The sequence below is a fragment of the Sturnus vulgaris genome, chromosome 3 (genome assembly GCF_052056855.1).
Source record: "Sturnus vulgaris isolate bStuVul1 chromosome 3, bStuVul1.hap1, whole genome shotgun sequence".
Taxonomy (NCBI): Eukaryota; Metazoa; Chordata; class Aves; order Passeriformes; family Sturnidae; genus Sturnus; species Sturnus vulgaris.
In genome coordinates this window covers 110,034,567-110,048,302 of record NC_142245.1, presented here as the reverse complement: position 1 = coordinate 110,048,302, position 13,736 = coordinate 110,034,567, and the positions used below count along the sequence as shown (strand labels likewise).

At 37.1% G+C, this 13,736-nt stretch overlaps 1 protein-coding gene across 5 annotated transcripts in view; it reads right to left on the bottom strand.

Moving 5' to 3' along the window:
- Window positions 1-13,736, bottom strand: part of SUPT3H (SPT3 homolog, SAGA and STAGA complex component) — a 251,699-nt gene that overhangs the window by 113,869 nt on the left and 124,094 nt on the right. For all 5 annotated transcript variants that reach the window (XM_088162519.1, XM_088162517.1, XM_088162520.1 and 2 more), the window contains exon 3: window positions 13,613-13,697. In XM_088162519.1, coding sequence (XP_088018645.1) covers window positions 13,613-13,697 — 85 coding nt within the window. The remainder of the gene's footprint in view (window positions 1-13,612; window positions 13,698-13,736) is intronic.

Sequence of the window (13,736 nt, the reverse complement as noted above, 5' to 3'; positions counted from 1 at the left end):
TGAGACCCTGCAGCTATAGCTGAAGCAATAGATTTATAAAAATTAAGATGAATTTTTTAACTACAAATAATCACTATTAAGGATTATTTTGGATTAAATGCACATGTGAAATATATTAATACTTGAATCATGAGTGCTGGACAGAACCTCGAACTTAGGTATTTTCTATTGGGAAAATCATATGCCTTGAAATATACAATTTTGCATGTAAGTACTGAGAAATATTTCAAGGATCATATAGAAAAATAATAACAACAAAAGACATATTCAACAGTCTTATTTTATGGCACTCACTCTGCATATGGGACACTGAGGTTCAACTTTACATTCTTCCAGCAAGAAGAAACTTGAATATTGGTCTCTCCTCTCCAGGGCTGTTGTCCTATACACAGGACTACCAGCTAGACAAGATTCCTCTTCATCTCAGTAGATTTTTACAGTTTAAAAAATAAGCATTTAGTTTTGTTCTGATGAAAAAATAGAGCAAATGTCAAAACCTCTAAATTTTTCAGGAAATGGAATTTTTATTTTCTAGCCAGACACAGTAATTACAGAGACCTCTGAGCTGGACATGAACCCTGTAATGCTTGAGCAAGAGTCTGAATTTCAGGCTTGCAGTACCTCAGCTGAAAATCAGGACGCATTTGAATCAAGTCTAACAGGAATATAACAGAAATGCCACCACCTCCTATTGTAACTGTTCCCATACTCACAGATTTGAAGGAGTTTCAAATGTATGGATAAATACTGGAAAAGGGCCAAAATGAACACAAAGGAAATTCAAGTCCTAAAAGCTATACTGGAGCAATCTGAAAGGCTTGCTTTAAACCTGTTAAAGGAAGGAAATTCACAGTTAAGACTGAAAATCCTGGCTGGAACTTCAGCCTTCAAATGCATACACTGCCTTGCAGGAACAAAAAGGGGTAGGCAAACCATACAAATCAAGACCACAGTGTCAGACTGGATTTCCAGTTTTAACTATGATTTGTGACATATTAGAGAACACTTTATTTCATTCTGTTTCCATAAAGTTGTAGCTCTCAGATGGACAGGCCAAGAATAGTCAAACTAGCTGAGGGTTTATTATAGCAGCAAAATCACCACCTTACTTGGGTAGAGAGTGGATTTCTTGCTACAGGTCCATAAAAAATAGAAGAAAAAATTAGAAGGAAAAAAGGAAAATAAAAACAAAGGAAGCAATACTTTCAGAAAGCACAGAATTAGATTTAACAATAATTACCCTTTCCAGTATAAATCTCTTTGTTTTACCTCCCACAGCACTATCAATCATGATATTCTGTGCAAGTATTTTAAAGCAACTTCTGGTAGTTTACATCAAACTTTGATTAGCCAGTTACTCATAATTCTTCCAGAAATGGGGCTTAATTTAATAAATAATTGTATATATACACATGGATACACACCTATTTATATGTATATATTTAAGAGCTTTCCTGAACAAAGGCCAAAAATAGTTTGAGATCAGAGATATGGCTCAGATGACCTCTTGAGGCTCCTTCCAGCATAGTTCTTCCACATACTTCAGGATGGAAATTCCAGAGCAATCAGGGTAAAAAAAAAAAGTGTTATTAACCAAAAGGAAATGCTCAATTTATAACTGGCATGCCACAAACTCAGTGTGTGGAGAGGCCAAGGCTCAGCCTGGGTAGTGAGGACATGGAACAGGCAAAGTCCTAATACAAGTGCCAGAGCCATTACACAATTTTAGGAAGGTCATTGAGCTCACTTTTCACCTGTGAACAGGAATGACAGTCAAATTCAGAATGTGAGGATTAACCAGTTATTATTGCAAAGGGCTTTGAAGAAAACAGGTGCTGAGTAAAAACATTGCATATTAGTGGGATGACTAATAAAAATGGTTAGTTACAAGGAGCAAGAATCTAAAGCAAGGGGGGTACCACAGAAATCCAAGACATCTGGGGCAGAGAATCGGTGTAATAAAATGAAAACAAACCAAACCCATGTTATTTGGCAATCCCACAGGCAAACCACTTGAATTTTGCACTTCTGGAGATTATGTCATTGTTGAGCTTCCACCTTCCACTCTGAGAAAGCTGCAGTTTGGAGAACTAGTATTTTAAAGCATATATTAAGTGGCAATGGAGCAGCTACTCAAGAAAATAAAAGCTATCCTATTTAGTCACGTCACTAACTGGGACATTGTTAAATTGTTTTACACCAGAAATTAATACACCTCTTCCAGCATTTATAAGAGGGGATGTAGAAAATCACAGATACTCCTTAAGATTTCAAGAACCTCTGGTACAGTTAGAGACTGCAAGTGTATTGTGTATTAAACAAAGAAACTATCCACACTTTTAAAATATCATCCATAAATCCTCAAACCCCCTCCCATTAATGGTTACTGTGATTAATGTTTGTACTGGGCCATTTTAATTAGTGAGACAATTCAGAGTTCTACCTTAAAAAGCAGCTTTGTGAAACTGCAGTAGTTGCAGAATATTTCACTCCTGGGCTTGATAAAACACTAAACCAGAAACTGCTTTCAAATAACTGCCTGCCACAGCACTTTTAGCCAACTTTTGCACCTGGTGCCGAGAGAAAAAGCCAAGTGAACTTTCACTCACTTGTTGCATGTCAGCTTCAATGCAATGTCTTTCTTCTGTTGTGTTTGGGTTTCTAACTGGAAGAGACAAGTAAGCTAAACTAGCAGCCAATCAATCCCTAAATTCTAAGAATGCAATAAAATTCGATACCAATAAATCTTTTCTTTTAACAGCCAAAAGAGATTAACAAAGGTATTTGAAATTTTATCCTCCTCTGTACTTTCAATAGGACGATTACCTGACAACCCTGTTGAATCAAACAGCAAAATTAAAAGAGACACAATTAAGCTTGTATACACAAGGAACAGGATATGCATTTATGCATATCCCTGTAGGTCCTCCATTATATATTAGCCTTGATGTATTTTTCTTCCTCTTACAATAAAAGTTATTACACCTTTGGACTGTCAAATAAAAATCCAATTGGCTGAGACACAGACCGTCAATATAAAATAGCTTCGCACAGCTTCCCTCTTGCTACAACCAGTCGACTTTTTTCAGCTCTGTCATTAATTTGTTTCATGACTTGGGGAAAATCCACTTTGTCTTCTTTGTACTTTCATTTCTCATCAGTAAAGTGATCCATTTTTTTTCCCAAATCTGGAATGCTGATGATGGCACAACATCAGCAAAGACAAAAATGGTAAACAATGTAAAAAGATACTCAAGAATTACAGATGATAAAAAAGGTAGTTGCTGAATACTGTGAGAATGGTGGTTAGTAACAATATCTGCTGAGTATATTGCAGTTGATATATTGGCATCAGGCTGTGTGTCACTACACGAGTGCTCATTATTGATCTATATATAAGATACATGCTTGCTTGTATGTGATGGTGCAGAGATGCCAGCATTCACAGCTCCACGTGTATGATACTTTCCGTGTTACCATAAATTCCTTCCTAAAATGTAGAATCTGTCTCTTCCCTTTCTCCCTCATTTTGCTCTCTCCTTTACACAGACACCAACAGCCACATTCCACCTGTTCCATCATTATCCACTTAGTTTCTCTGGCCTCATCTGAGATTCAATTTGGAAGTAACACATTACTGACTCTCACTCCATTTACCACTTCTTGATGACTTCTCTGTCATCAGCACTTAATGTCCTGTAAAGCTACTTCCCAAACTCATTCTCCAGATCAGATCTTCTGCAGGCTCCAATGCACCAGCCACAGTTTCTCTTTCAAACCCCTCTGCCTCTTATTTCAATTATTCCCATTCTCTTGCTACTGAACATTTTGAGAAAGTGTCATGGGAAGTTCTTCCAAATTCTTTCCACCTACAAGGTTTTTTGGTTGTTTTCATCTTCCTTTATCCCACTTCTCTAAACCTTCTGATATACTTTGCTGAACCTCAGGCTTCGCATTCCTTATTCACAACCTGGGTTCCACTTCAAGCTCCATAATTCTCCTGCTAAAAGAGAGAAAATCAGCATTCCCACAAAGCAGCTCTTAGTTTTTTGTTCCTGAATACCTTCTTTTGTCATAAATCTTTGGCTTTTTTCCCAACTCTGACCCAGCTCAGTAACTGCATCATATCCTGCCCACTTAGTTTTCCATTTTTCTTTGCTCTCTGGTCCTTTCCCTCACTGTGTACAAATGTCCTCAATCTACCCTCTCTTTTAAAGAAACTGTATCTCAATCCAGCCTGCCTCCAAATCTTTTCTGATTTGTTTCTTTCATTCATGTCTTGAAAAACAGAGACCATGAAGTTTTCAGCTAATGCACAGACTTCCCCTCTTGTAACTCTGTCTTGGATCAGCTCCAATATGACTTTTAATAAATCCCATCCCTTAAAACTGTTAATTTTTGTGACAGGGTGCCTCTTCCTAGCCAGAAACCTGGCCCTACAGTATGTCTTTATTTTCTCTGACTTTTCTTCAGCTTTTAACACTGTTATCATCTCCTTTTGCAATCAGAGAAATTCCTGGTTTTCTCCACTCCTGGAACCTCCATTGATTTAAGACTTCTTCCTTGGGGGAGTTCTCTCTCAGTTGGGAGTTCTGACTAAACATAGAAATCGACATCTGAGCTGTTCACCCAAGGCATCATTTATAGTCATTAGGCAAAAACCACCCTTCTGGTCCAAATTCACCTCACCCTTTAAACAGATCACTGAAACAATAATTGGTTTGGGTTGGAAGGGACCTTAAAGATCACCCAGTTCCAATCCCTTGCTATGGGGGCAGGGACACCTTCCACTATCCCAGGTTGCTCCAAGCCCCATCCAATCTGGCCTTGGACAATTCCAGGGGTGGGTCAGCCACAGCTTCTCTGGGCTACCTGTGCCAGGGCCTCACCAGCCTCACATTTAAATGCCTGAAAGAAGCCAAATAAATAGTACCCTACAAGCCTGATTATTTCTCCAATAAGTAGACTGATTCACAGCAATATCAACTATTGACAATCATCAATAATGTACTGAAGTACTTCACTTGCCATGTGCCCACACAGACGTGTAATGCCTTTACCCAAGATATAACAAAATGGGCAGTCTGGGCATGTAATGACAGGCCACGAGGGAATGGCTTTAAACAGACAGAAAGTGGGTTTAGATTAGATACCAGAAATAAATTCTTTACTGTTAGAGTGGTGAGGCACAGAAAAGGTGGCTTTTTGGTGCACTTACAAGAAGACATAAAATGAAAAAGGGAAGAATCCTTAAATTAAAGTTTAATATACATTCTCTGTGCCTGAATAGCTTTCCTTTTTCTATGGAAGCCATGAGTAAAAAAAAAAAAAAAAAAATCATACTTTTGGATACAGTCATACAAAATTCCTAATATATTATCTTAAATAATGGAAAGTTCTTCTGCTAACACAGCAAAATCACATGTAAAACAGAGAGTTAATTTTACTCTCAGTTGTCATCTTTGTCAGGAACGGGTTACAGCCCATACTTGCTTTGCTCCGTTTATTTGCAAGTCTGAGATAAAAGACTGTTTGTGCAAGTTTTTGAGTGTAAGTTATTTTCTGTCTACTCAAGGACTGTGCAGCCATCAACACTCCTATCAGGTAGAACTCGTGGCTTGAAGATAAAAGAACACAGAAATAAAAAGCATCGACATCTCCCACAATTAAATAAATACTGATCTAAGGGTTTCTGCTTTTATCGCTGTTTTTCTTGGCCAGTGACACTTACAGACACAAAAGGGTTGCATTTGCCAAAACTAAAGCACTTAAATTTTAAGAAAACAGATTTTGCAGTGCTTCAAGAAGTAAAATAGCTTTTGCCAAGTTTTGCAGTAGCTGTTCACTATTTGTATTTCCAAAATAAAATTGTTTTGAATGATGGTAACACCTTTGCCTTCAGCTACTGTTTCCTTTTGCAGAAGAACAGAACTGGAAGATGTTGACAAAGGTGGAGAACTTCGGTATCAACAGCTGTCTATTAATAACCAAGTGCAGTATTAGACACTCAGGACCTCTGAACACTAGGTGTCAGTGTAAGAAATGGAAAAATATCAAAAACCTGTTGTTTCCAATCAGGTGGATTAGCTAAGAAACCAGAAGCAGCTGTGACCACATTTCCTTATAACTCTGTAACACTGTTAACAAGCCAATCTTCCTAAAAAAAGTTATTCTGAAACTATCAGGTTTGCTTGAAATCAGATAAGGTGATCTAAAAATTACAATGAATTTGCTCTGTTAACCACTCTAAGATGACCTTTAAGGTTTATGAGCTACACTTAAAGACTATGCAGACTTTTACAATACTCTTTTTCCGACACAGATATCCATAAATCAGTTTGTGTCTTTTGCAACTTGAAGTTTACAGGCTGCGTGCTTTTTTTTTCTCAGAATCAATGAAAAACTAAATATCTATAACAAAAAACAGCTAGTGCCTGAAGCCACAGAGGTGAGATGTCTCTCACTTCACTTAAGAAGTCCAGATTTTAAATGCATGGCCAGAATTTTAAATAACTATGTTAGGACATGAAGAATGACATCCTTGAAGTGCCCATTTATCTCTTGTGACACAAAAGATGATCTGGCATCATTACCTCAGCTTTAGAAAAACATGTTTGTCATGTTAGTTTGCTTTTATTTTTGTTTTTTACCATTGATAAATTTCTGATTATTTTCATTTAATGTACTCATTTCTTTCAGAATCAGAATACTAGCCAAGATGGGTTTTCGTGTGCAGGATGGACTTCACACACATTTTCATATAATATTCTATTTATACCATACAAAGAAGTTAAAGAAATAAGGAAATCTTGAACATCAACTTTCCATTTGGCTTCTGGACTTGGAATGTAATAATGATTCTCCAAATCATAATCAGAATATTGATTTACCAGAGTTCATCATATTGACCAATACAAATCTAATGATTACTCCTAAATTTGTTCTTGATTTGTTAAGTGACACCAATAGAAGTAGGCAAAGACCCTGAACACTGACTGTCCCTGCTCATCTCAGCTCAACCAAGGCTATAACAGCTGTTAATCTCTACTATTCTCCTGAAATTTTACATAAAAATTAAATAAAGGACGTGTCTGTGTTTTGGAAACATGGGATAGGTTCAGCTTATCAACTATTTCATAGGAGCCCCAGAAGCCAAGCAAAGTACATATATATTCAAGAATGCCACAGATTCCAAAGCCCCCACGAGTGAAATTTCATACCTACTTCATTCCTCTAGCCCAACAGCCTCAACAGGAATTTGATGTGTGAAGGGTGGAAAAAACAACTGTGTACATATAGAGACATATATTCTTATATATTTACAGTACACATAAATCCATGACATTGTTATTTAAGGCCCAGTTTGATACAGAAAACCAGGAAATACTGGATTATTGCTACCTGCATTACCTTCAATCTTCATATTTCATGTGTTACAATCCAACTTTTAAGCATCGATGACTTTTTTTCCTCCATTTAATCTAGTCAATACTTTGGATCTTTTTCTTCACTATTGAACATGCAGATATAATTCTTCATTTCCTTCTGTTTGATAATTTAGGATTTTAATAACAGTACCTTAGTCTCTTTCCACTTGTAAGGTCAGTGAAGCTCATCATCACTGGATTCTGACCAGCATCTCTGCATGACCAGGCAAAAAACAGCAGCTCTGTGTTACAGCACATGCTGACCCTGCACAGAGATCCATGGAAAAAAAAATCTAACCAAGTCACTGAACCCTCAGTCTCAAGAGAAAGCACAGAGAATCCCTAACTGTGACTCCTGAATTATCTCCTGAAGTAAATTCTGTGGTTGAGAATAAATAGATCTGAATATGGTGAACTAGGGGCAGATAATGTTTAAAGTAGAAAACTCAGGACATGTCTTTTCATATAAATGACCATATAAATCTATCACATAAATCTAAATAGTGACCACATTGAAATGCTGCAAATGCACAGGGAACAATTAACTACTTTCTAAATAGAAAGCCCCATCTCTCCTTTTCCATCCTACATGGGAAATGCAGACAAGCTCAGAGTGCCAGAAAAGTTTTTATACTACAGACTTATTTTCCAGTTTGATTTCTTCCAGGGCAGGTGTGCCATGTGTTTGCTGAAAATGTGTACATGTTGTTTATTCGACTCTACAGTAGGAATAGAATGAATAGGAGAAGGATTTCTCCCAGATGGTTTTTGTGAACTCCCTTTATCCCATCCATGTAAACACACAGCGTGTTCCGGCTTGCCGGGCTGTACATCCAGCCTGTGACTTTGTACAAAGTCTGAATGTTTAGTTAGCCAGAAGATTGTTTCCATCCTGTGATTCATTAGGTCCCTGTGGTACCCTCGACTTCCTTTATTTTGTACAATCACAAATTATATTAGTTTGTCTTATTTTGATAACCCCTTTAATTAATATCCTGCACAGGAAACTTTATAACTGTTTTAAAACAGACTCATAAAACAAGGACTTTTCCTGTTGCTGGGGTGGCATAAGTGACAATCGCACGTAACTTTGGGATCAAGAGGGAACATTGCTTCACACTGTTGGATTTTATCAGTGGGCAATTCCTGCTCATGAAGGAGCTGCTTTCAATTCTTTCCTTTTTAAAAGGAATGTCAGAAATGTTACAATTATGTATATAAAGGTTACAAGTCGAACAGTTCAAAAAGGTAGTAAACAAACCTGGAGCTGTGTGAGGTTACACACATTAAAGCAACTGATCCAGCTTGTGAACGAATAACAACTGTGATTTGATTTTAAAATCCCAGGAACCACTACATGCAAAAACCTGTAAAGGACCAAGAAAGCTTTATCTTTGCTTCTGTTTAAATCCTCATTTTTCCTACTCGCCTCTCCCATTGTCATAGTCTTTTTCTCTGGAAGGCAAGTGAAGGTGAATTTTCCCTTCCCCTTCTTTTGTTTTAAACTGCAATAAAAAGAGTAACAGCTGCAGGAATAAGGCTGGGAAGAGAAGAAAGTATACCTTGTTGATCCAGAAAATTTACAGCCCTTTGAAAACATAAAATTCATGCTGCTTATGATAAATAACTTTGCATTTTGTATCAGTAAACTTTTCCTTGTGCATTTCTTTGTATTTTCACCATCCCTTTTCCTAGGAAAAAGTGGCAAATGACTACCCAATCTTTACTAAACTCACTATAAAAACCAATTTATTCCTCAAGATGGATTTATCATAGATCTACTCAGGAATCAGGCACATCGATGAATGTCTGCATCCTTACTCTTAAGTTTTCTATCTATCCATTACTGCTGCAATTTATTTAACTGATGAATACCAGTATAGGCTAATCACCTGCTGACCTGTGCTTCGTGTTTTGGTTGAGACCAAAGGACTGATTTTGAATTAAGTGTTATGTGTGTAAGAGATAATTTATTTCAGATAGTAAAAAACAACAACAAAAGAATTATCCAAGAGTTCATTTATGCATATATGTAACTCAGGACATAAATCATGCTCCTACACAGGAAGTAAGAGTGAATATTAATAGTATTAGGTAGCAGCACAAGTAGTATGAAATTAAATACCAGAGAAAGATAAAAGTAAATGATGAAAGAAATTCTAACAGATATAATGTACAGTATGATTTTGGGTAACTGATGTTACTTTAAGTCGACACTACTGAATTCTAAAAAAAGGCAACTAAGTGGGTCTGACTTCAATCATTTGACATCAACTGGAAAAATCAGAGTCCATCTTCCAGCAGATGCACATTGGCTGACAGGGAGAAAACCACAATTTTATTAACATGAATTCTACCATTCAGTCTCCAAAAGGATTTATCACACATTACAAAGAATTACAGCAGATAAAACATTTAAAGGATGCAGTCCAAGGCTGTTGTGATGCACTGTGGCCTTCCCTCTGAGCAGCTGCTCTTTCATGGACAGACAAGGTTACTTACCTGCATTTTTTGGTGTGCATATGTATAATTCACCTATTCCTTTGTTGAACTCTGTCCTACTGTTAAAATATCTTCCATTTTGTAAAAGCAAATCTAATCTCTTCCCAAAAGTTATTTGATATCTCTGAAACAAAATGTAAAGGACTGAACTTCAAATCTAGTGCTACACTGAATAACCGAACTCTGTGAGAACAGGTGCCTGCATTAATCCTGCCATACCTAGTGTGCCTAGAGAATAAACTGCTGGAGTCTCATTCTGATAACAAATACCCAGCTGATACACTGCCAGCACAAGGAAAGTACTTCCATACCAGCTCTCTTCTGATTTAATTAGTGCATCTTATCGTCTATGTGCCTTTGAACATGACATCTGAAGCATGAACAAGGAGCTATGGCACATGAAGATTATATTGGATATAATGGAAGAATGAAATAAAAGAGGCCTCGTTCCACTTCAAATGGTCAGTAATTGAAAGGCTTGTCCCCTTCTGATTAGCACCTTTTTGCATTCCCTGTTGAACTGTTTTTACAGGCACAACTTTCTTTGTACTACTAGTGCTTAACTATAAAGAAAACATAGCCTTGATTGGAACCTCCAGTCTTAGCCCACACAAAAAAGTACAGTTTTAGGGTAACATGAATGCATCTATAAATTCCTTAAACATTTACCTATAAATGAACATTTAGATCTGTTACTAAATACTATCAGTCAACAGTGAACTTGATTTCAAATTAAAACTTAAATTCATTGTGCTTATCAAATACATTATGCTTGACCAAAAAATGTACAGAACTTTCTAGTGTAGGGACTTTATGACTTTCTGTTGCTTGATATGCAAAAACCAAAAGGTATAATAATTACAATATAAGCATAAAAAATTAAAACTCATGACACAAATATGATGGAATTTATCTCTCACATTTCATGCCTATCTCCTATATATTCAAACCCAAGCCAGCTGTCAAAGGATTCATTTCTTAGTCAGCTGAGATTATAAATTCCTTGAGAGATACAAGTCCATTCAACCCAGAAAGTAATTTTAGGATGAAATGAATCTTCCTCTGGAGATGCTCATTTCCTCCTATACTTTGCTATATACTTTTAGTAGAATATCCCTTTATGTAAGGCAGTGTGCATATCATTCAAAGTACACCCAAAAAATTGATCATAAAATGTGATGCAGACTCTTAAAAATCTGCTTTCCAGGGATTTGCCTTGTTAGTGCATTCATCTGCTACAGCAGCCAAACTTCATGAAGTACATAATGGTTTGAAGCAGTGACTGTATAAAACTGCCCAAACCAGACCTTGATTTAATAGAGTTCAGATCAACTCTGAAAAATAGGAAGCTGGAACTATAAAGCTGCGAGATATCAAAAGTCAACCAATCAAAGGTAATCATGCTGGAAACTTATTTTTTAATGCAGAGGCTCAAACCTGGACTTAATCAACAAGAACAAGCTCTTCTTACAAATGGTTACTATGAAAGATGTATTCAATGTGCCAGCTTTATTGCAGGTATAAAAGTAATTTCTACAGTTTAGCTTTATACCTGTATTATGGATGGAAAAATGGACATGAATTAAACAAGAAGTCATTAAATTACATAGTGAGAACTGCATAGTCCATTAACATGAGTAATATGACAAAATCCAAGTGGTAAGCAATAAATTTACCTCTGCAGTCAGCTTCATTTATAAAAATAGCATTTCTCGAGTACTGGGTAAATACCAGCAAAAACACCTACACATAAAGTGAAAATTTCATGTAACTGCAGAGAACAGCTCAATAAGGATGTGCAGTTGAGGATGACAAATGTGCAAAATTCCCTATCAGAAGCCTGGGGCATGTAAAACGCTACTGATTTAAGGGTTCCGGCATGTGAATGTCAGAGGTCAAAGCAATGAGCTATTAAAGATACTTTCACTTCCTCAGAAATAAAGTGCTGTCTTGGGCTGGGAGGGGAAAGGTTAGAAAAGCTGTTTATCTGCCGCTCCATTCCCATTCTTCCTTCTGTCAGGAAATTCTACAAGCTCCTGCACCCCACGCAGGGTTAACCCTGGGTCACATCCAGCCCCCAAGTAAGTTCCCGGCTTTGATTAAAGTGCAAAGACCACATGGCCACAGGTTGCACTTTCTCACTGCAGGATTTGGTAAAGCTCAGCTCAGCAAAGCCTCGGTGGGACAGAACAGCCCAGACTCCAGCACGTTACTGCTGAGGGAAGAGCGCAGCCGCAGCCATCGGTTTGCATAAATTACAGGGGTCATTAACAAAGAGAAAATGTTACTTTGTCAGAGCTAAAACTGGAATAAGAACTACAAATATATGCCCAGGGCAGACTGTTAAACCAGCGGGAAACCTGCAGAGAGGGGAGAGACGTTGTCCCCTCCAAGGAGCCACGGGGCACATTCAGGACAGCCCAAGAGGAGTGTAATAAGGAAAGAATCCACAAAGATGCCAGGAGACTGTGGAGACAGGGATACACTGTTGGGCTGCAGAGGTATGAGCAGAAAGAAACTGCCTGGAGCTGGAAAGGATGCCAAGACATTTGCTGAGATGCAGAAAACTACGAACGGCTGCTGGATTAGGTGCAAAGCTGAAGGAAAACACCTGTTGCAGGCAAACAGTGGGCAAGGGGAAGTCTAATTTTAGTATCTTTCTATTAAAAATATGTCTTATAGACATGAATATGTAGAAATATATATAAAATATATATTTTATACACACATATTTATAATATGTGCTGTATGCCATTCTGAATTTCATCATTTTACATAAGTTTTTAGTTTTAGTTAATGTAGTACCAGAACTTAGCTTGAAACTTAAAAAGCCTTGTCACTGCTAAAAAGGCTCATTACAAAGAAGATGTGTAGGAACCTGCAGCTCAAAGCTCTAGCTGATCCAAGGACTCATCAGATGCAAATATTAGTTATAACATGTATTAGCATAAGCTGTATACGTTAGTTCCACATAATGTCCATTCTAACATGTGCAGGTAATTTCATTCAAATCACAGAATCATTCAGGTTGGAAAAAACCTCTGAGATGTATCAAGTCCAACCATTAAGCCAGCACTGCCAAGACCACCACTAAACCCTGTCCCTCAGTGCCACATCTACATGTCTTTTAATGGCTATAATAAGAAAAACACACTTTTTATGAACCTAAAGGTGGTATGTCAGATTATACCTTTCTCTACAAAGGTACAGTCATTTGTCAGATGGCAAATTCATGCCATGGTGTAAAATGCCATGATTTATTTCTTAAAAGGAGCTGTTGAACTTCAATAAAATATAGAGAGGTTCAAATTTAGAATTGTTTCTGACAGATGCAATTCAAAACAACCTCATTTGTATAACACTTTCAGTGGCTTTCAATATATTAAAATATTCCATATTTTGGCATTATTTTTGACAGAAATCAAAACATCACATAGAAGGAATATTAAGACATAAATCCTAAGCAAATAATGCATTACAAATAATAGAACATTTAAAAAAAAGAGAGCAAGGCAGTTTTTAGAAGAATAGCCAGCTATTTTAACAACTTAAACACTCTCAGTTTCTGTGTTTTATTTGTTCCTAAACCCTGGACAATCTGTTATTAGTCATTAGATCAGAAAAATATAATGTGGATTGAAGGAGTTTTAGAGTGCAGGCTATTTTGCCAGTTATATTCTTACCAAATTTATCAGCTGAGTGTGGACAATGTCTTCCACCAGAATTGCGGTTTCATGGAGCGGCCTGCGAGCATCTCCCAGGGAAAACCTGGAACAAAGAGGTTTATTGCAAGGTTATGGAAGTAAG